Here is a 24,614-nt window from a genome sequence, read left to right on the forward strand (position 1 = left end):
TAAAGTACTTGGAACTGATTGTACGATATTATGTGAATTTCAAAGAATCATTAAGATATGAAATATGTCAATTATGGTACCTGTGATAAAGCCTAATCGTTAACACATTAACCCCTGGTGATGAGTTTAAGTGGCAGGAGGTAGTATCCTAATGCTGAGCCCTGTAGCATCAAGGTCATGTATGATACACTAAAGTGGGTGGTATTATAGAAAGGTAGAAAGATGTAGCTCTACAATGATACAAAATAATCTGGATGTTCTAGTTGCACTACAAAATACAGAGGGAAAAACCTCATCTTTTGGACCGAATTTTTTTCTACCCAAAGTTCGCCCATTTTCGGAATCCGTTTTGTGTCCAGATTTTAGATTTTTTGGTCACAGATGTAAGGCAGACTGGTATGAACTGCAAACAGACAGATGAACCTTTGCAAAAAGTATGATAAGATGGGCATTTGGAATAAAGAGTGGTCTTGATATGAAAATAATGGATCCGTTAAGCAAAAAAAAAAGAACTCCAACTTTTACCCTTTTGCTCATGCACGAGCCAAATAGCCAATGAAAAACAAGGAATAGGAGACTATGAAAGGTCCACAGTTAACAGGACATGTGCAATATGATACTACTATGTGCAATATTGTGTGCAATACTATTATATGTGCAATACTATAATAATATGTGCAATACTATCTTATTATATGCACATTTTTTTCTCAGTTAACTTTGCATTGTCAGAATTATTCAATATTTTTCATCTTTCATAATCTAACTAATTTTGCTGTTAAATTTTCCCACTGAATTCAGACACATAATGATCTGTGACAAAATTACTGAATAGTTTAAATTCAATTTTTTAAACCCCAATTATTGTGTTATAGTGGAGTTCCATTGTACATCCATGACTTTGAAGGAAGAATTTCAGTGGGTGTTCCTATGACCTCAGCATCACCATGATAGTGACATGAACTTTAGGTGTATAACAAATGACACCATCTGCAGGACCCATACAATTTAGTAAAACAGTAGCCAGCCTCTTTTTTATTTATAAAAGTATCTACTTTGTTTTTATCTGTTTTTGTGATGCAGTCATTCATAGCAGTGTTGTTTAGAACAATTTGATTGTTGCCTGTGGATCATTCCAAGTGATCACAAGGATTAACGCTATGTTTTCCAAAGTCATAATTCATAGCAGTGTGAAAATGCATATTTTGTCTAAAAATCAATGTCACAGGTCACATTCTTCATTTCTTAACGATTATAGTTATAAATGACAGGTTGTTGTTCATAGTACAAGTCACTCAAGATTGGTTTTACTGTATTTGCATGGAATGTTAGTTTTTTTTCCAATGTGCTTAAATGTGCCCTTATATTGTTCATTTCCATAACACAAGGGCATTATAACGGTAATAAGTCTCAATCCAACTGGCAGTGTATATTTTCTTGAATCTAAACATTTAATGACTGATTTTATTTGTGTTGGTTTATGAAAATCTGTACCTGTTTTTCAGTGGTGGCAGTTTTGGTCAGCTGAGGGTGTACTACAACACTGAGAGTTCCAATCCTGCAGCTGATCCTTCACAAATTCCAGGCAAAGCCCGGGATTATTTTTTAGAACCCCAGTTTGGTAGCAGAGGGATTGAGGGTGTACAAGTGGTTGTTCCTGAGGGCCAAGAGCCTGTTGAAGTGAGTCTGTCTGGTTGTTGATTAATTTATACAATGTAAGCTTGCTTAACAAGCCAAAAGAGGAAAAGTATCTTTTGTTTAAAAGTTGTTAAGAGAAAGTGGGAGAGAAAACCATGAGAGTATAATGCATAAGATAGTGGACAGTTTTAGGGAGTTGGACAGATTTTTAGCTCATCTGATCCCAAAGCCCAGTAAATCTATGGTATTGCCCTCCATGTGGTTTGGATTGTTTGTCACCAATTACCATTTTTAACTTCATCTCCAAACCACTTTTCAGATTTGTAGAAATTATGCTGCTGAGCAGACTTGTACAAGTGATGCTGCTGGGCAGACTTGTACAAGTGATGCTGCTGGGCAGATTTGTATGAGCGATGCTGCTGGGCAGATTTGTACAGGTGATGCTGCTGGGCAGATTTGTACAAGTGATGCTGCTGGGCAGACTTGTATAAGTGATGCTGCTGGGCAGAGTTGTACAAGTGATGCTGCTGGGTGGATTGGTACAAGTGATGCTGCTGGACAGACTTGTACAAGTGATGCTGCTGGGCAGACTTGTACAAGTGATGCTGCTGGGCAGACTTGTACAAGTGATGATGATCTCTGCTGTTTCTAAAAATGAACATTCAGTAGCTACTGTATATACTCAATTATAACTTGGATCCAACAGCAACCAATATAGACCCAGATCTGCCATCACATATTGTGCCAGAAGATGTGTGTGTGTGTGATTAGAATTTTTAACGTCAGGTATGTGCCAAAAACGACCCAGTTCCCATGCCCACCCCATCTCCATGGTTTTCTGGATGTGTGGTGGATATTTTTGGGAGGTCCCTCTGTAACTCCTGCCCTCACTCATAGTGCAGTCTATGTTTTTTGGACCCAGTTATGCACGAGTTATCAAGGGAAAGGTGTGTGCGTGTGTATATATATATATATATATATATATATATATATATATATATATATATATATATATATATATATATATATATATATATATATATATATAATCTTCTGGCCCTCAGAAGCGGGAGGTCATGGGTTCAAACCCCAGCTGAGTCATACCAAAAATTTTTAAAAATGGTAGTAACAGAAGCATCCCTAGGCACTCAGCATTAAGAGGTTAGTGTTAGAACTGGTTGGCCTGGAGTCAGGATAATGTGATTGGGTGGGACATCATGCTACATGTCTGTGGCATTGATGCCCCAGTGCTAGACATCACTATAAACTGTCACACTGCAGACATCGTAGCGATATGATTCAAAAATTGATAAAGCTACATTCATAATCATAATCATAATCATAACAATTCTAAATACTGAATGATAAACAAGTTAATGTCCATATTTATAGTGTTTAAGAGAACAAACATAAAAACTGTTTACAATATGACTCTGTTTGAAATTATAAAAATGAAACAATTAATAAACTGCACTGTCAAAACTTGTTTTCTTAAAAAGGATTTTTAATAATGATGTCTGCAGTGTGGCAGTTAATAGTTTATTACACTCAGTGCATTTTATTGATCTATTACCACAGCTTGCAGACATAAAATTGTGAGAGTTACATTATTCTGAATGTTGCTATTGGTTACATGCAGTCTCTGTCAAAACAGGAATCTCTGATGAAAGATAAGTAATTGTTTCTATCCATGTATAATATAAAGAGACAAAATAGAATCAGATTAGAATAACTGATTCAAAACTTCTAGAATTTGAATTTGTAATCCATGACATGAATAAGCAAATTAATGAAATAGTTTTCCTCCCTCCAGGTATGTGCTAGAGAGTGCTTGATACAAACTTCTTGCATGGCATTTGAGGTTTACGTCAGTGGAACAAGAGGGACTTGCACATGGTACACAACTGTAACAGCCCAGCCACTGATCTTCACGTCCAGCATACAGTATTTCATCAAGAATCAAACCAAGGTCAGTTCTGTAATATGTTACAATCAAATGTTAGATTTTATTTATTTTACTTGGATTGTGGTAGCAGAGATGACAGCTATTATGGAATTTAAGAAATTATTATGAATTTTGGGTCAAAATTCCAAATTCTAGACTTAGTTGACAAAATTCCATAAAATCATCATTTTGTGGAAGTGTTTTTTTTTTTACAAGGACACAGTGTAAGGGTATAAAAAGAGCTCCAACACTAAAACTTACAGTGGAAATAAATTTGCCCTATCTCTTCAAGCGGTACTAGGACAAAATGGTAGCGGACAAAATGGTACGGACAAAATGGTATGGACAATATGTTAAGTGGACATAATGGTATTGGACAAATTGGTATGGATAAAATGGTGCAGACAAAATGGTATGGATAAAATGGTATGGGACAAAATGGTACTAGGATTAATTGGTATAGACAAAATGTTATGGTTAAAATGTTGCAGACAAAATGGTATGGGACAAAACAGGATAAAATGGTACATATATTAGAATTTCGATTTCTAATGAAAATAATAATTACCTAAAATCATAATAAAATTTAATTTTTATACACATATTAAAATATTCACGTGTCCATAAACTAACTGAAAAAGATACCAATACAAATGATTTTTTTTAAATTCGTGTAACTTCGGAAATGTTAATTGTATTTTATTTATAAAAAATAAAGTGAAACTGCAAATAACTTATGTCGAATATTTCAAAATGCAACGATACCAAATAGTATTTCAATGCAATTTTAATGACTGTTTTTCTTTTACCTACCCTTAATTTTTGGTGTCCCGTCATTTGCGCGCATGTCAAAAATGTGCTGACAATATATTGCAGCAATTGTGACATTTGCGATTAGCGGAAAAGTGACACACTAGAAAGCCTGGTAAGACTTACGAGACCTGTGTATACTGCGTATATTTGGTGACGGTTTGCTGTGCAAAATTTTCACAACTCGTACAAGTGACATTTTCCGAACTGCGCGAGTTGAACCTAAAATATAGCCAATCTGGTGTCAGACAAAGCTGACAGTTTAGAGTAGAATAAACTAAATTGCAGTCTGAGTTACAACAGTATTGTACGCCATGTAGAGTTTATTGATCAAAGTATCAAAGTGAACTTTAAGAGGACTTTATTGTCTTGAACATTTATATTTTAAACTTGTTTAAAAAAATCATCATGTTAGAATATGTTACTTCTCAAAAAGGGACTCGCAAGCTTGCATTTCAAGGTTATTTATTTACCAAGAACACCGATGGCAGTGATGGCAAGGAGCTCTGGCATTGTGAAAGAAGAACGTGCAAGGCACGAATTCATACACAAGCGAATGTAATCGTTCTTGAAGTTGGAGTTCATAATCACACGGTAACGCATGGGCAAGTAGAGGTTGAAACAGCTCATGCCAACATGAAAAGGAGAGCAGAAACAACCAAAGAAGCAACACGATCGATTGTTCACAATGAATTGCTGAGTGTTGCAGTTGCAGCCACTCATCTACTTCCAAAACGAGCAACCTTATCACGAGATGTACGAAGGCATCGTCAAATGGCTGGACTGAATGATCAACAAGACATTATGGTTTATTCTCAGACACAGAGCAACCACCCATTCATCCATGTCAACCGAGATAACATGATCATTTTTGCAGCCGATGATGATCTGGATTCCCTTTCAAGATGCCAACATTGGTTTGCCGATGGCACATTTCGAGTCAGCCCGAGTGGATATGATCAACTCTACATGATACATGGCTTTTTCAATGGCGAAGTTTTTTCTGCAGTGTATGCATTACTATCCAAAAAAACCGAACAGGCATATCAACAACTCCTTCAAGAAATGCTCACCTTGCATGCTGGTTTAGATCCAGTTACTGTTGTATTTGATTTTGAATTGGCAGCAATTAGAGCTTTTCAGAATATATTTCTGATGGCAACAGTAACTGAATGTATGTTTCACTTCAGTCAGTGCATCTGGAGGAAACTGCAATCAGAAGGTTTTTCAGAACGTTATAGAGATGAACCTGATTTCGCGCTTCTTGTCAAGCGTCTTCTCGCTCTAGCATTTATTCCAACAGATAGCATCATAGAAGTCTTCAAAATTCTGACCGCAGATCCAGCATACCGAGAAATTGAAGTAATATGTGATTACATGGAGGACAACTTCATTGGAAGACCAAGGAGAGGAAGAAGATGTACACCAAGATTCGCAATTCAGTTGTGGAACCAATATTCTAGATGCATCGATAACCTACCTCGCAGCAACAATGCACTCGAGGGTTGGCACAATGCTTTTAACGTTGTTGGTTTTGCCCATCCGACCGTCACAAAATTGGCGCGAAAACTACAACAGGAGCAGCATAGCACTCAACTTCAGCATCGTCAAATGGAACTGGGAACAACAACTGGAAAGAAGAAAACATATGTTTGCATCAACGAAGCACTTCACACCAGAGTGGTTGATTGCAATAACTGAGATCCGGTTACATATTTGGGAGATATTGCTAGAGTGCTCAATATAAATGTTATCTGACTGTGACTAGGTTAAAAGGTTTGACCTCATATGATAAATTTTATTTGAGTATGCCTTGGATGTGTGACATTTTTTAGTTAATTTTTTCTATTTCTAAATTATATTGTATAGTAGTCAGAGGTTTTGTACTTGTCTTTTGTCATGTAGCTTTGTAGTTTGCGCTTTATTTTTCTTTAATTGCTTTTTTATTTTAAAATTGTTTGTATAGGTAATTGTTGTTGTTGTAGGGTTTAACGCCATTTTTCAGCACACGATAGGCTATACATGGCGGCCAGTATTATTGGTGGAGGAAGAACCCGGGAAAACCCCGGAAAGAACCACCGACCCACGAGAAGCTACTGGCAAGCTTTCCCACATACCTACATTAGCCGAATCCGAGACTCGAACCCATGCAGACAGAGGTGAGATGGCAGTGGTCCGTAACTGAGAGCGCTTTAGACCACTCAGCCACTCGGGGCCCCGTATAGGTAATTATTAGAAATCAGCCATGGTCAGTTCACAATAGCAGCCTATTAATGTAATTTAGTAAAAACTTGTCTGTTTTTTTTTAAATTTCATATTAATAAAATTGTAGTCGTACCATTTTGTCTGTACCATTTAATCCTAGTACCATTTTGTCCCATACCATTTTGTCCGTACCATTTTGTCGGCACCATTTTATCCATACCAATTTGTCCAGTACCATTATGTCCATACCATTTTGTCCGTACCATTTTGTCTGCTACCATTTTGTCTGGCCACCCTTCAAGCTATTTAGTTGATAGACTGGTACACAGATTGCATTGTAACAACATGAAAAGCAGACTATTTCACAACGAATGAGACAAGTATGATGCTTGCATTCAAAACACGGTAGCAGAAATAACACGAATAAAGAAGAGACAGTAACTCAGAACATGAGAAAAAAACTCAAGTGTACCATTATTGTGACCTTTAAAATGCAAGTTTGATGCTTTAGTGCTTGAAGGAATGAATGCATCATATATGTACCTGAGAGAATTAATACATGTGTGGATGGTAAGATTGAAAAGTCATTCTGGAAGTTTGTTCCATTTGTTGAACTGATATATCACATAAAGCCAATAATTTCACAAAAGAGTGATAATTCTACATAACAGTGATAACTCCACAGAATATTGATGATTCTATAAACCATTAATAACTCCACAGAATAGTGATAATTCCACAAAACAGCGATAATTATACAAACCATTAATAACTCCACAGAATAGTGATAATTCCACAAAACAGTGATAATTCTACAAACCATTAATAACTCCACAGAACAGTGATGATTCCACAAAACAGTGATAATTATTCAAACCATGAATAACTCCACAGAATAGTGATAATTCCACAAAACAGTGATAATTCTACAAACCATTAATAACTCCACAGAACAGTGATGATTCCATAAAACAGTGATATTCCTTAAACATGCTCATATTGTGAAAAAGGTATGCTAGTATTCTTGATAGGCATGCAGATGGGTGGCATCTCTGAATGACATCTCTTGGTTGATTGATTGATTGATTATGTTTTAATGGTGCATCAGCACTGTTAGGCTATTTAGTGCCAAACAGAATATTATATGTATAATCTTTAACAAATTATAAAAAGTCTCATATCGACCAGCGATATCAAAACCAAATAGTTGAAATTAAAATGATAAGATGGTAACGGTGAAAAATAAAGCTTCCCGATCAACGGGAGATGTAAATGGTGTATGTTAATGAAGAATGAAAAAAAGGTATTAAAAAAGAGACAGTATATATATTGCAGAAAACTGCACAAGGTGATAGCATAAAAGTTAGAGTTTAGAGTAAATAGTCACTGCTTTCCTGAACTCTATAATACGAGTGATGTTTATAGTATCAAACAGTTCCTTCATGCTATGCACATTGTAATACTGATCGTGCATAGGTTGCAGGTCAGAATACTCTATCATAAAGTGCTTAACAGTGAATGGTTCATTGCAAGAAACACACTCTGGTGGGTCTTCACCTTTTAGTATGTGGGAGTGGGTGATATAAGTATGACCAATTTGGATTCTTGCAATGACTACCTCCTCCCTATGCATGGTTTAGTAGGAAGGAGTCCATTCTCTTAGAGTTGGCTTGATTGCATGAAGTTTGTTATTCACTGCATCATTCCATGATGCCTGCCACTCCTGATGTAAGGACTTTCTGACACTAGGTTTAAATCAGTATATGGTATTTTAAAATCAGATGGTTTTTGAGTAAGGGCCATTTTAGCAGTGCGATCCACTTTTTTATTACCTTTAATACCAATATGGCTAGGTAACCAACAGTATATTATATTGTGGGAGACACTCAGCTCGGTATTTTTCATGAGTATGTTTTTCAATAATGGATTCTTCAGTTTTCTATTATGTAGTTACTGAAGTACTGATAGTGAGTCGGAGAAGATGATGCTGTTTAATGATGCTGTGATCTCTTGGTACCGTCTCTGAGTAGCATCTGTGGGTGGCATCTCTGGGTGGCATCACTGAGTGGTATCTCTTGGATCCATCTTTGGGTGACATGTCTGAATGGCATCTCTTGGGTGGCATCTCTTGGTGGCATCACTGAGTGGTATCTCTTGGTGCCATATTTGGATGATATGTCTGAATGGTATCTCTTGGGTGTCATCACTGAGTGGTATCTCTTGGTGCCATCTTTGGGTGACATGTCTGAAAGGCATCTCTTGGGTGACATCTGTGGGTGGCATCTCTGCAATTTATTCTAACAACTGATACAACATATTCTCCATGGTTTACATTTTGGCATGAGGTGTCTTTTGAATATTAAGTAGAATTGGAGATCCAAGTGAAATCAGTCTTAAATGGGTGATTATATCCTTTTTAGTGCATTGGAACTAGGGATCAGGTATGGGATTTTCATCTGCTAGACTTCATTATTAACAGATGTCTTATTCAGAAATGAGGTCAGATATATTTACTGTATTGCTCCATTTCTGATATTAACTCAATTCCAGCCATACTTTGACCAGGTTACCACTTTGCTACCCAGGTACATTATGTGAAGATAATTATGCTTTGTATAAGACAGGTCATCTGCAGGACTTCATTACATGTATTAGCAGACTTATTATTCAGAAATGAGGTCAAATATATTTACTGTTGTGCTCCATTTTTTGTATTAGACCATTTCCATATGGGATACCATTCCTTTCCATATGGGATACCATTCCTGTCATACTTTACTTTTTTGTATTAGACCATTTCTATATGGGATACCATTCCTGTCATACTTTACTTTTTTGTATTAGACCATTTCCATATGGGATACCATTCCAGTCATACTTTACTTTTTTGTATTAGACCATTTCCATATGGGATACCATTCCTGTCATACTTTACTTTTTTGGGGATACCATTCCAGTCATACTTTACTTTTTTGGGGATACCATTCCAGTCATACTTTACTTTTTTGTATTAGACCATTTCCATAGGGGATACCATTCCAGTCATACTTTACTTTTTTGTATTAGACCATTTCCATATGGGATACCATTCCAGTCATGCTTTACTTTTTTGTATTAGACCATTTCCATAGGGGATACCATTCCAGTCATACTTTACTTTTTGGGGGATACCATTCCAGTCATACTTTACTTTTAACATGCAGAGACAGTTTGGGTTTTAACATGCAGAGACAGTTTGGGTTTTAACATGTGGAGACAGTTTGGGTTTTAACATGCAGAGACAGTTTGGGTTTTAACATGTGGAGCTCAAAATGGAGGACAGTACTAATGAGGCAAGTGAGGACATTGATGTACATACTGTATTATTTAAAAATATAAACTATTTGATATGGAAAATGGACATTTCTTTTCAATTTTGTCAACAGTATAGTCAGACAGGTTTAATACAAGTAATGTTGCCAAGGTTACAGAATAAGATTTGCTGAATTGAAGAAACAGCTATCTTTTGTTTAAGGATGATAATGAAACAGGTATTAGTTTTCCAAAAAAGACTTAAAGGGTTGGAATATTTAATTAATTGTTTGTTTATAAAAGAAGGACAAAATCTTTTTAGAAAAATATTAAGTTGTAATGGGCAGGTGAAGAAATTCAGATAAGCTATTTAAGGCACGAATATGCTATTAATTATTAACCAGGTGTGAGAGTTCACTTTCATAAGACTATTTATGGGGTTCCCATTCTGCCAGAAAAATGGAAAAGAGTCAGGAATGAGAATAGTTGGTGAAAATCCAGGAATTTTCAGAAGTCACTTTAGATGGGACATTTGTAGAATCAAATACAATAAAATTCCTTGAATTTACCATGTTGTTAAATGATTGGAAATTCTTATTGAACTGGTCATGAAAAATTTAGCATTTTGTGTTAAATTATTGGAATTCCTTATTGAACTGGTCATGAATTTAGCATGTTGTGTTAAATGATTGAATTCCTTATTGAACTGGTCATGAATTTAGCATGTTGTGTTAAATGATTGGAATTCCTTATTGAACTGGTCATTAATTTAGCATGTTGTGTTAAATTATTGGAATTCCTTATTGAACTGGTCATGAATTTAGCATGATTGGAATTCCTTATTGAACGGGTCATGAATTTAGCATGTTGTGTTAAATGATTGGAATTTTCTTAAGTTGCAGGACTGAAGAAACCATCCATTCAATTAATCATGTGTCTAATACATTGAAGCAATCAGTAACAGGAAACAACACATAATCAGTCATCTCCAAATAAAGTGGAAAAAGTTACTGTATAAACAGAACATTTCTGGCAAATGTACTAAAAACAGTACAATGGGACAATTTCAATGAACAGTACATGGGGATAGTTTTGGGACAGTTTAAAGTTTGATGATGTTTAACCTTTTGTATACAGAGTCACTACTTCCAAGCATGCTTATTTCCATAAAAGTCAAGTAAAAACTAAACTTAATGTAAGCGTTGTACATTATTTGCCTTTCCTCTTCAAATTTGCATGCAGGTCATTTGTTATTATGCCACCACGAGACATCCCCCAGTTAGAAGCACTGTATTCCAAAAAGTGATGCAGTTATTACTTTTGGTGTAGGCTTTCCCCTATACATACATTGCAAGAGACATTCAGTGTTGGATTTATGAGTTGGAAAAGCACTGAACTGAATTACAAGTTGTTTGGTTTGAGTGAAGTATTCCATGTTAATTCTGGCTGCTTAATCTAGTTAAAATTGTAGCTAACAAGATGGTGTGTGTGTGGTGTGTTTGTGTGATTTAGTTTATTAATGTATAACTTTAACAATTTGTCAGTCATATTGCTACATTGTCTGCATTGTGACAGTTTATAGCGATGTTTAGCATTTGGGCATTATGACGCAGACATGTAGCATGATGCCCCACCCAGTAACATTATCCTGACACCAGGCCAACCAGTCTTAACACTAACCTCTTAATGCTGAGCACCAAGTGAGGCAGCTGTTAGTACCATTTTTGTAAGTCTTTGGTATGCATCAACTGAGGTTCAAACCCACAACCTCCCACATCCAAGGCGTATGCTCTACCACTAGGCCACTGGAGTGGTCTCTAACAAGACGGAAATCTTGAGTAATATAATCTGGGCTAATAAAAGTTGTTAACCCTGATGACTACAACTTGTAGGTAACTTGTGTTCTGTTGTATTCTCTCTCTCTCTCCCAGCAAGTAATTGTTTGAAGTTTTTGTAAATGTTACAGCCCATTGTTATGTCTCCACTCTCCCAGGGGAGGGAGGCATATTGATTTTATGTTGTTATTCCATTAGTACATTAAGCTTTCTTATAAACTGTTCCAAATCATACCAAAAATTTGACATTTAAAATTTGGAATTGGTCCCTGTTAAAGTTCTTGTGACTGTTATCTTGCAATCTTTTTATTTTTAACACTCTGAACTTGTTATTCTTGGACTTTTTTGAGACTGACCTTGTAAACAGATTTAGGTAAAGAAAATTAATCAAAGGAGATAAATAGAATGTGGTGTTTATTTGTATTAATTTGTAAATGACCCATAATTTTATAGCAGTTTTCCAATTTTTTAAAAAGTTGTAGATTTTTGTTTTATTATTTGCATTGTTCACAAAAAACGTAACGTGATTAAGCAAAAATGACCTATGATAAAGCTGAAATTTGTTTTCCATCTTTTTATAAATATCTAGATGACATATTAGATTTTTTTGCTGTTGCCAGTGTTTTTTGTGTTTTTTTCACTGATTTGTAACCCCGTTTGTCTTGTACTTATTCTTTTGCAAAAACCCTAATAGCATAATTAAGCAAAATGATTAAGACAAATGAAACTGACAGATATGCTTATATGCATTATTATGTAGAATTTATCCAACCAGTGATGTATATTGAAGATCCCCCCAGTACATAGCTGTTGAAAATGTATGTATATCCAACTGAAGTAAATCTTCTATGCATACAGCCAGCATGTTATGCCAATGTGAATATGAGACAAGAATTTAGTATTGCTGTTGTAACAGTTTGCCACTTCAACCAATCAGATGGTGGCCCTGAGTGACTGAGTGGTCTAAAGCACTCACCATTCTGAATCACTGCCATCTCACTTTGTCTGCATGGGTTCAAGTCTCAGGCTCGGCTAACATAGGTATATGAGAAAGCCTGACAGTAGCTTCTCATGGGTCATTGGTTCTTCTGGGGGTTTTCCAGGGTTCTTCCTCCACAACTTATACTGGCTGCCATGTATAGCCTATCTTGTGCTGAAAAATGGCATTAAACCCTTCAACAGCAATAACAACAACAATGATTCAACCATTCAGATGAGCCTTCTCCTTTGGGGTTCATGGCGATTTACATAAAATGGCTGAAATAACTTCCACAATCAATATAGTCCAGACCTTGACCTGCATCAATACATACACATGCACATGCACACACACACACACACACACACACACACACTATTTTGGCCTGTTGAATTCTGATACTTTATACACACATTCTGTTTCAGGCATCCATTCTTATGGGTAACAGGGCAACACCTGGGGTGGATTTCAATGTGGTCACTAATGGCTACATCATCATGAATGAAGGCATTACAGTTGGGTCTGTGCCAGTAACCATTCTAGCTGATAATATCCCAGAACTAGATGAAGTGTTTATTGTCCGACTTACAAATGTTGAAGTTGTTGGTGAAACTCCTGGACCAGCCAACTCAGCATACTTAGGAGAACTTAGGAATGCAACAGTAATAATACTGAAGAATGATGCTGCCTATGGCATGTTCCGTATCTATAGTAACAGTCTTCAGGCACAGGACAATGGTCAAGTATTACCTGTGGAGGAAAGGCCACAGCTGGCAGTGAATATAATTGTGGATAGGGAAGGTAGGTTTGTCACACTATGTTGTCTTACCCAGAAACTATGGCTCAATAACTTTTGGAATATTTTTCTTCCATTCTCCAATGAAACTACAAGTTTATGTCCAGTTAGCTCTGAAAATCGATTTCGACCATCATATAAAATGCATAAATTAGGATGTTCACATATTTCTTGGAAATTAATCTGATGACTGCAATATGAAATATGGCTATATAATTATTGTATTAGAATGAGACTGAGTCATCAAATCATCATCTATGCCATGAAGTTAGACTTTTTATTGCTTTAGATCATCACTTGTTAGGATATTTAATATCTCTAAATGAGATTCAATCTCCACATTGTCATCTATGCCATGAAGTTAGACTGTGTATTGTTTTCAAATAACACTGTCACCAAATCATCATATGTACCATGGAATTAGTCTATGTATTGTATTAGAATGAGACTGAGTCATCAAATCATCATATGTACCATGGAATTAGTCTATGTATTGTATTAGAATGAGACTGAGTCATCAAATCATCATATGTACCATGGAATTAGTCTATGTATTGTATTAAAATGAGACTTTTGCTTCACATCATCACAATCATCATGTATGAAGTTTGACTATTATTTTAAAAAATAAGACATCATCTATTTATTTATTGTTTTGGAATAAGACTCTGTTTCCAAATCATCCCTGCCATGAAGAATATCTGAATAAGACACAAAAATAGATAATTTATACACAAAGATAATAGATCAACTTTCTTGAGAATATCAAATGAGTTAAAAGTTTCTGACAATTTCTTGGCAGGTGGCAGCATAGGGGAGGTGTCTGTGCGGTGGTCAGTCAATACCAACATGTCCACAGCTGTGTATGGGAAGGACTTTGTTGCTGATGGTGCCACACTAACCTTCCTGCCAGGAGAGACAAGGAAGTGTGAGTCAACATGTTCCAATTCACACTCACCTAATATTTTTCATTGACCGATACTTTCATGCTGTGGTAAAATATATTGTTTGTTTAGTGTGTGAAAACTTTCATCTCTCTCTGTAACACTAATGGTTCAATTGATATTGGTATAATTTAAAAGGTCACCTGTGCATTTGTTACATCCATATCCATTGAATTTTCAATTTTACATAAGACGCTGCTTTATTGGATTTTTCATACAAAAAAATAAGTGTCATGTAAAGTATAGTTTGTAATTTTCCGACCATCAAACATAGAATGCTTTTTATTTATGATAATCTGAAATATTACTTGAAGGAAGTAAACACGCTCACAATCTGAATAATTCTCAACCAGTAACCTTGCAAACTTATGTAAAATTTGACTCAAGCTATAGTGTTCCATCACCATGTCCTGCACCAACCCAGTGCACATATGTCTATTCACAGCATTAAATGCAATGATTCTAAAGTTTTGGAGTGCTTGTATATCTGAGCCATGGTTTTTGCTCCCATGTACATGAACACAGTTTCATAAAATCTCTCATTTGCTAGTGAGAGTGGATGCCACTGATATTTTAATATTATAAGGACAAAGGTGTAATTTTTCTAATTGATTTACCTTCGTGATACTCACGGGATATTTTAATGTCATCAGTGTCTTCGATGATATTATTGTCTGATATCATTACTGGGAGCCTCATTTTCTTGTACAGTTTCATACAGTGACTTGTCATACTTTTCATTATATACTTTTCACGCTGAGTATCCATTTGTGCAATTTTTAGCACGATTCCTAAGTGGACTGATTTGCTCTGGATACATATTTGATAAATCATACAGTGCCCTTTTGAGCCTCATCAATAAATCAATATGATGCATTCAGGGCTCAGCAGTGTTTTGACCATATCTGTTAATGCACAAACAGACTACTCCACTGGCAACCTAATTTCCATTTAGCCACAGATTCAAATTCTCTCATAATGCTTTACACACTGAACGCCAGTGCTTTTGTCCTGACATTATTCATACTCATTGCAATTATCTAATTTAATATTCTCACACAAAAGAAACTCAGATTGGTTTTCAAAGACACACATTTTTTTTGGATGTACTTTATACATCGCTATTCTAAAACAAATGCTACAAAAACAGCTTATCACAACAATGCTGGTGCTCTCAGTGGGATGACAAACAAAATGGTCACAGTTATATTATTATGTTATGTGTTTGGGGTAGAATGCACATGTGTTCATCACTAGGATGCATGCTTGCAAGAGTTTTATCACATATGGGTTTCATGTGGGCATAACACCGAGTTTGTGTCCCCAAGACTGTCATATGTACCTCATTTGCATTTGAAAAAACAGTAAAGTCATTGGGGCAGATAACTCTGATCTCAAACACTTCTAATGCCAGTACTCAACACAGATTACAGTGTGATTGCGATTTATGCACGGATTATGTTTTTGAAGTGAACACATAATTTGAGATTCACATAAATTGAGATCATTTTCTCCATATAAATTCTGTATATTAAAATTAGGGGATGCTTCTGCAAAGTAGATTAAAATTAAAAAATAATAAAGGTTTTCATAAAAAGCATAGCAAAATGAACTTAAAACATGAAATTATAATTTTAGTCAACAGAATATATGTACATGTAATTAAAAAACGAAAGCTGCATTGAACAGTAGCATTCATCAAGCCACATTGCCAACATCCTTCGATCCTGTCCATTATGTTGGGGCGGGTATAGCAACTTTTCTGGTTTGAAAGGGAGATTCTAACTTTTACACTTTAATTTTTTTCCCACACTGTCACATATTGTTCTACATGTGCTCTCACTATGGTTCAAAGCATACTTTCTCATGGTGGTACTCTAACCAGCTTCATATCTTTTCACTACTTCAAGTTTAACCTCTCAATAAATAGCCTTCCTTGGTCTCTTTGGAGTATCACTTGCTTGTCTTTTAGATGCCATCATTAATAACCTTCCGAAATTGTAACAACCAATTTGTACATTTACATATGTATGCAGCACTGTGGCCACAATGAACAGAATGTTGGGGGCGTAAGAGCTGGGCATTGTGGGTAATGTTTTCTTGTGACTGTAGCACAATCCATATGTATGAGAGAGTTATCTCAACAGTAGTGAACTTTTTCAAATTTGTCCCCATCTCACATTATTTTGAATTCGAGTAAATTGAGATCGTATAAATTGCAATCACACTGTACACACAGACAATATGTGCTAGCTCAGATATTTCACAACCCTCAAAACATAAAACAAAAAAAAAAAAATCATATACCATATGCCAGTTGTTTTACTTTATATACTGTTAGCCTTGTTATTGCTTACAGACAGCAGTGTTTACAACTTGATTCTTTAGAATATTGTAATACCTTCTTGGAGTAAATTATACATGATACTTTCCTGATCAGATAACTTTGAAATTCTTAAATGAATTTAATCTAAAAAGTTAACTTGCTTCCAAATGTTTCAGTGGTCACTGTGACAGTTTTGGATGATACCGAACCAGAGGACAATGAAACAGTCATCGTACAGCTTACAAATCCTACAGGAGGTGCAGATATTAGAAATGGCACTGCAACCATCATCATACTGGAAAATGACAATGTGGCAGGAATCCTGGCATTCAACACAACATCTCTTCTTGCAAAAGAAGGTCAGTGCTAAATATTTCATTTTAATATTTTTTCAACTGTGTTTGGTAACAGGGTTACAGCACTTTTCAGCGCCTAGCTTCAGCATTTCTCCTTGGAATCCCACAGGCAGATTTACATTACCATATAGCATCCAACTCACACACTTCTATTCAGCATCCCACAGAGTTACATGGGGCCCCGAGTGGCCGAGTGGTCTAAAGCGCTCACCATTCCAGATCAGGCCATCTCACCTCTGTCTGCATGGGTTCAAGTCCAGGGCTCTGCTAACGTGGGTACTTGGGAAAGCCTGCCAGTAGCTTCTCATGGGTCAGTGGTTCTTCCCTGGGTTTTTCAGGGTTCTTCCTCCACCAGTTATACTGGCCACCATGTATAGCCTATCTTGTGCTGAAAAATGGCATTTAACCCTAGAACAACAACAACAACAACAACAGAGTTACATTACCATATAGCATCTAACTTACACACTTCTATTCAGCATCCCAGAGTTACATTACCATATAGCATCCAACTTACACACTTCTATTCAGCATCCCAGAGTTACATTACAGAGAATCATCAAGTTCCAGCATTTCTCTTCACATCTCACAGGCAGTTTACATTACTGCAGAGCATCCAAGTCCAACATTTTCCCACAGCATCTCACAAGCAGTTACATTACTGCAGAGCATCCAAGTCCAACATTTTCCCACAGCATCCCACAAGTGTTATTGGTTGAGTTCTTATCTATATCACTTTTGAGTTGTGTTGTTTGGGTGTCGGTTTCCATTAATAATGAATAATTTTTATTGTTATGAACTGAATAAATTTTCTGCTATTTGACTGGATATAAATTGTCACGTGATACTGATATGGAATTTTGTACACATTGGTTAATTATGGGAATTAGGTTTGGTTCCCAATCAGTTTCCAGTGCACTTTAGGTCAAGCTTTGACTATACCTGCTTCTTAAACCATAATAATAACTATAACATGAACAAGCCAATTGTCATCACCACTCCTTTGATTTTAATTCACATTTGCAACCCAAAGATAAAACTGCCATTTAGAAGTTCAAACAGTTTAATCATACAGTCCTTCTTGTACTTGAACACTCACCTTTGTTGCCAAAAAAAATGGACATGGCAGGTTTTGTGAACCTTACTACATTGATAATTTATTGCTTTTTTCCTTTGACCGTATGTTTCTTAAGCTGTTATTGAGGATCATCCTCATATGACATGAAAGCAGGAGATGTCAATAAAACTGGACACAACTTTGGTTTTTGAAGATTGAAATGCATAGAAAGCAAGAACAATGATTACTAAATTAACAGTTGCCCGATGCATGCCTAATGTTGAAAAATAGTTCTAACCTGGTTAAAAAATAATCATAAGTGAAAAAAGTACCTTGGATCACTGACATGACCTGTTCTGACACTCTGCTCTATCGATGATACTATATAGGGGGCAAGAAACTTTGTCTAGCTGAGATGGGGCTACTTTTTCTGGTGTAGTGTGAAGAGGCTAATGCAAGAAAACTTTGTCTAGCCAAGATTGGGCTACTTTTTCTGGTGTAGTGTGAGGAGGCTAATGCAAGAAACTTTGTCTAGCTGAAATGGGGCTACTTTTTCTGGTGTAGTGTGAAGAGGCTAATGCAAGAAAACTTTGTCTAGCTGAGATGGGGCTACTTTTTCTGGTGTAGTGTGAAGAGGCTAATGCAAGAAAACTTTGTCTAGCTGAGATAGGGCTACTTTTTCTGGTGTAGTGTGAAGAGGCTAATGCAAGAAAACTTTGTCTAGCCAAGATTGGGCTACTTTTTCTGGTGTAGTGTGAGGAGGCTAATGCAAGAAACTTTGTCTAGCTGAGATGGGGCTACTTTTTCTGGTGTAGTGTGAAGAGGCTAATGCTAGAAAACTTTGTCTAGCCAAGATTGGGCTACTTTTTCTGGTGTAGTGTGAAGAGGCTAATGCAAGAAAACTTTGTCTAACCAAGATTGGGCTACTTTTTCTGGTGTAGTGTGAGGAGGCTAATGCAAGAAACTTTGTCTAGCTGAAATAGGGCTACTTTTTCTGGTGTAGTGTGAAGAGGCTAATGCAAGAAAACTACAAGCTACCTAAAATCAAATACTTTGAAGATGATGTTCATTGTTTGGACAACAGAAAGGAGGAAAATTGGAATTATAAGGATTAGCTGATCATGGTTGAGTAATTACTGAAGTGTAAATTGTTACTTAAACATTCACAAAGTTCACTGAACTTTATTTACTTTGTGTATAATTAGGTACAAATTTACACTTTGATAAATACCCAACCACGATCATTTAATTCAGTAATAATTTTACTTCTTGATTTTAATAGGACATTACCCATGACATCTGTTCCTGAGATTAAAAAACAAATAAAACTAACAGCATACCAAATATCTTCCATATATAAAATGATTTTTGCATGCTCAAAATAAAGATACTTAGTAGAAGAAAAGTGTCACCCACTTGATTCATTGTTTTACACATAACTCTTTTGCATGAAAGAAGGATTTTTCATTTTTTATGGAAGGGTTGTAGGTTTTGCAATAAATAGAGTTGTGCAGGCTAGATTCTGATGTTGATTATGATGTTAATAACTTTATATCCCCTACAGGAGATAATGTGACAATCAGTGTGACAAGAACTCTCCCAGCCCATGGTTCTGTGTCTGTAAACTGGTACATACAGGGTCTAAACAATGCAGACCCCGCTATCAACTTCAACTCGTTCCAGGGCACACTATACTTCATTGAGGTAAGCAATACTATGCAGTGAATGCCTTCTCCTCTATGACCAATTCACAAAATCATGAAAACTGCCTGAACACAAAAATTAAATGTTTGCTCACATTTTCAACATGTATCTTTTATAGCTTCATTCCAAATGTGTTTAAAATCAAATTGGCTATAACTTCTTGTTTGTGTCTACACATATAAACTTACTATCTGTTATAGCAAGAGTATCAAATATGATTTTTCATTAAAAAGTTTTAAATCTCTGTTCAGATCTTGAGCTCATAACAGGGTACATTTTATGAAAACATTCTACTGAGCACAAAACTTAAGCTAAAAATTGTTTATTGACTATGCTGATAGAAGTTATTTTTTAATGACTGTACTGATAGAAGTAATTATTTAATGACTATGGTGATAGAAGTAATTGTTTAATGACTGTGCTGATAGAAGTAGTTATTTAATGACTATGCTGATAGAAGTAATTGTTTAATGACTGTGCTGATAGAAGTAGTTATTTAATGACTATGCTGATATAAGTAATTGTTTAATGACTGTGCTGATAGAAGTAATTATTTAATGACTGCTGATAGAAGTTATTATTTAATGACTATGCTGATAGAAGTAATTATTTCATGACTATGCTGATATAAGTAATTATTTAATTACTGCACTGATAGAAGTTATTATTTAATGACTATGCTGATAGAAGTAATTGTTTCATGACTATGCTGATAGAAATAATTGTTTTTTATTGACTTGCACTGATAGAAGTAATTATTTAATGACTATGCTGATATAAGTAATTATTTAATGACTATGCTGATATAAGTAATTTTTTAATGACTATGCTGATAGAAGTAATTATTTAATGACTATGCTGATAATTTTTTAATGACTATGCTGATAGAAGTAATTATTTAATGACTATGCTGATATAAGTAATTATTTAACGACTATGCTGATATAAGTAATTATTTAATGACTATGCTGATATAAGTAATTATTTAATGACTGTGCTGATAGAAGCAATTATTTAATGACTAATGCTGATATAAGTAATTTTTTAATGACTATGCTGATAGAAGTAATTATTTAATGACTATGCTGATAATTTTTTAATGACTATGCTGATAGAAGTAATTATTTAATGACTATGCTGATATAAGTAATTATTTAACGACTATGCTGATATAAGTAATTATTTAATGACTATGCTGATATAAGTAATTATTTAATGACTATGCTGATAGAAGTAATTATTTAATGACTATGCTGATATAAGTAATTATTTAACGACTATGCTGATATAAGTAATTATTTAATGACTATGCTGATATAAGTAATTATTTAATGACTGTGCTGATAGAAGTAATTATTTAATGACTGTGCTGATAGAAGCAATTATTTAATGACTGTGCTGATAGAAGCAATTATTTAATGACTAATGCTGATATAAGTAATTATTTAATGACTATGATGATATAAGTAATTATTTAATGACTATGCAGATATAAGTAATTATTTAATGACTGTGCTGATAGAAGTAATTATTTAATGACTATGCTGATGGAAGTAATTGTTTTTTTATTGACTGCACTGATAGAATTAATTATTTAATGACTGCACTGATAGAATTAATTATTTAATGACTGTGCTGATAGAAGTAATTATTTAATGACTATGCTGATATAAGTAATTATTTAATGACTGTGCTGATAGAAGCAATTATTTAATGACTAATGCTGATATAAGTAATTATTTAATGACTATGCTGATAGAAGTAATTATTTAATGACTATGCTGATATAAGTAATTATTTAACGACTATGCTGATATAAGTAATTATTTAATGACTATGCTGATATAAGTAATTATTTAATGACTGTGCTGATAGAAGTAATTATTTAATGACTGTGCTGATAGAAGTAATTATTTAATGACTATGCTGATATAAGTAATTATTTAATGACTGTGCTGATAGAAGCAATTATTTAATGACTAATGCTGATAGAAGTAATTATTTAATGACTATGCTGATGGAAGTAATTATTTAATGACTATGATGATATAAGTAATTATTTAATGACTATGCAGATATAAGTAATTATTTAATGACTGTGCTGATAGAAGTAATTATTTAATGACTATGCTGATGGAAGTAATTGTTTTTTATTGACTGCACTGATAGAATTAATTATTTAATGACTGCACTGATAGAATTAATTATTTAATGACTGTGCTGATAGAAGTAATTATTTAATGACTATGCTGATAGAAGTTATTATTTAATGACTGTGCTGATAGAAGTAATTGTTTAATGACTGTGCTGATAGATGTAATTATTTAATGACTATGCTGACAGAAGTAATTGTTAATGACCATTTTCTAAATATTTTAAAAATAATTTGGGACAGTGGCTATAGATATGTCTGTGAATGTTTATTGACTTATAAAATCTTAAGATATTATTCATTTTTGTTCTTGCTTGTTAATTTTGACTCCAATTAGTCTTGTTTGGTATGTAGTTTAAAAATTATGCAATAAAAAAGCCAGTTTATTTCCATTAAATTACAATTTCTGCAGCTCAACGTTGTCATTTGTTAAACATTTTAAATAGGAAATACAGTGAGAATGTTTTTGTCAATAATTACATTTTGTTTATTTTATTTAGTGAGAATGTTTGTGTCTGTAATTACCTTTTATGATGATGCTTTTGTCATTGATTATTAATTTGACATTGTAAAGGTAGTTGTTTTTTAATCTTAAAAGAAAAATCCTGTCACAAAATTAAAACTTTATATCTGGTATTGCAGCTGTTTCTACTCTAGCAACAAAATCTAAACAAGACATCATTTATGCAAGAGCAAAATTATTTTATTTAGTGCAGTGCAAAGTGTATGCCACATGCCTTGGTGTTCTTGTATTGCTGTCAGATGGAGTTCAAAATTAATATGTTAAAGTTACACACTGTTCTACCAAGTACAGGTGCTATGCACCTAGTCTAAGACACACAATAAAACATACACAGTGTTTATTTGATGTTATTGGATCTCTGTTTTTTTCTTCAGGGAGATCTGATAGAGATGATAACTGTGAGGGTGCTGCAAGATAACATCCCTGAAGTGAATGAGGAATACCAGATACAACTGACCAATGTTAAGACCACAGGTTGAAGTACATTACTTGCTATCCAGCCTGAAATAGCAGTCTGCCTTCTATGATCAATGATTTTTTTAATCTAGCTAGCTATTTTTCCTAGACCATATCCCATCTGAGTATTTTGCCATTCAGTGAAATAATCATTGTTTTTGTTTTATTGTTAATTTTGAATCCAAAATTACAGCACTTCATTTCAGGGGTGTACACATGATTTTTGTGCTTATTTGTAGTATCAAATCTTGAGCTATTTCCAAGGAATCAATGTAGGAAGCAGTGTGATTGGTCAGTAGAATCTAAAATAAACCAATCAGATCATAATTTCTAATGTTATCTTTGAGTGGACTTATTTCATGATTGGATGCAAGATGGTTAACCTGGATCAAAAAGTGTTTTGCAAAGTTCAGTTCAACGTGATTTCAGAAAGGAGTGTGGGTGGTTTAAGGCACTCACTTCTTACAGATAACTGATTTCAGAAAGGCTCAGACCAGAATTATTGGTAATTTACCATTGCTGGAAGGAGTCTGGGTGGTATTAGGTACTCACTTTCAGATAGCTGATTTCAGAAAGACTCAATCCAGAATTTATTGAACCACTCTGGTGGCCTAGTGGTTAGAGTGTCCACTTCAGATGTGGGCAGTTGTGGTTTTGATCCTTGGCCGAGTCATACCAAAGACTTACAAAAATGGTACTAACAGGTGCCTTGCTTGGCACTCAGCATTAAGAGGTTTGGACTGGTCAGCGTGGTGTCAGGATAAAGTGACTGGGTGGGACATCATGCTACATGTCTGTGGCATGATGCCCCAGTGCTAGACATCACTATAAACTGCCACATTGCAGACATTGTAGCAATATGACTGAAAAATTGTTAAAGCTACATTAAAAAGTCCAAATTACACACACACAGAATTTATTGGTATTTTACCATTGCTGGAAGGAGTCTGGGTGGTTTAAGGCACTCACTTCTTACAGATAACTGATTTCAGAAAGGCTCAAACCAGAATTTATTGGCATTTTATTATTGCTGGAAGGAGTCTGGGTGGTTTAAGGCACTCACCTCCTACAGATCACTGGCATCTCAGCTCTGTCCACATGGTTTTGAATCTCAGACTATGGAAATATTTGTGTGAGAAAGTTTGCCAGCACCTTCCCATGGGTCAGTGGTTCTTCCTCGGGTTCCCCTAGTTCTTCCTCTACCAGATATGCTAGCCACCATGTATAGCCTATTGTGTGCTGAAAATGGCATTAAACCCACAAACAAAAACCAATGCTGGAAACCTCAAAAGCAATGAGAAAACACCTGGTGAGTGACCTTAGAAAAGGTACATTGATTCAGACATGTTGAGCCATCATGTAAGATTTACTACAATATAACAAATTACAAACAACACAATTAATGTTCCATTGTTAACCATAAACCATTTATTTTGGGCATTTTTAAGTGAACTATAACATTTACAGGAGGTTTAGTGGATTTTGAGATGGACCAGTAGTTTTTGTAAGTAGCTGGTTGCCTAGTGAGTAAAATTGCAAAATTATTTTCAAACACTGACTGGTTCACCTTGACATACCTGACCAAGTAGAGAGAACT

At 35.0% G+C, this 24,614-nt stretch overlaps 1 protein-coding gene across 1 annotated transcript in view; it reads left to right on the forward strand.

Moving 5' to 3' along the window:
* The window catches only part of LOC149802116 (adhesion G protein-coupled receptor V1-like), a 513,020-nt gene that overhangs the window by 264,215 nt on the left and 224,191 nt on the right, over nucleotides 1-24,614 (forward strand). The window contains exons 45-51 of the mRNA XM_089956897.1: nucleotides 1,506-1,680; nucleotides 3,452-3,607; nucleotides 13,129-13,504; nucleotides 14,302-14,427; nucleotides 16,946-17,128; nucleotides 19,747-19,886; nucleotides 22,936-23,035. Coding sequence (XP_089813023.1) covers nucleotides 1,506-1,680; nucleotides 3,452-3,607; nucleotides 13,129-13,504; nucleotides 14,302-14,427; nucleotides 16,946-17,128; nucleotides 19,747-19,886; nucleotides 22,936-23,035 — 1,256 coding nt within the window. The remainder of the gene's footprint in view (nucleotides 1-1,505; nucleotides 1,681-3,451; nucleotides 3,608-13,128; nucleotides 13,505-14,301; nucleotides 14,428-16,945; nucleotides 17,129-19,746; nucleotides 19,887-22,935; nucleotides 23,036-24,614) is intronic.

The sequence above is a fragment of the Sinohyriopsis cumingii genome, chromosome 4 (assembly GCF_028554795.1).
Source record: "Sinohyriopsis cumingii isolate HCF-2022 chromosome 4, ASM2855479v2, whole genome shotgun sequence".
NCBI lineage: Eukaryota > Metazoa > Mollusca > Bivalvia > Unionida > Unionidae > Sinohyriopsis > Sinohyriopsis cumingii.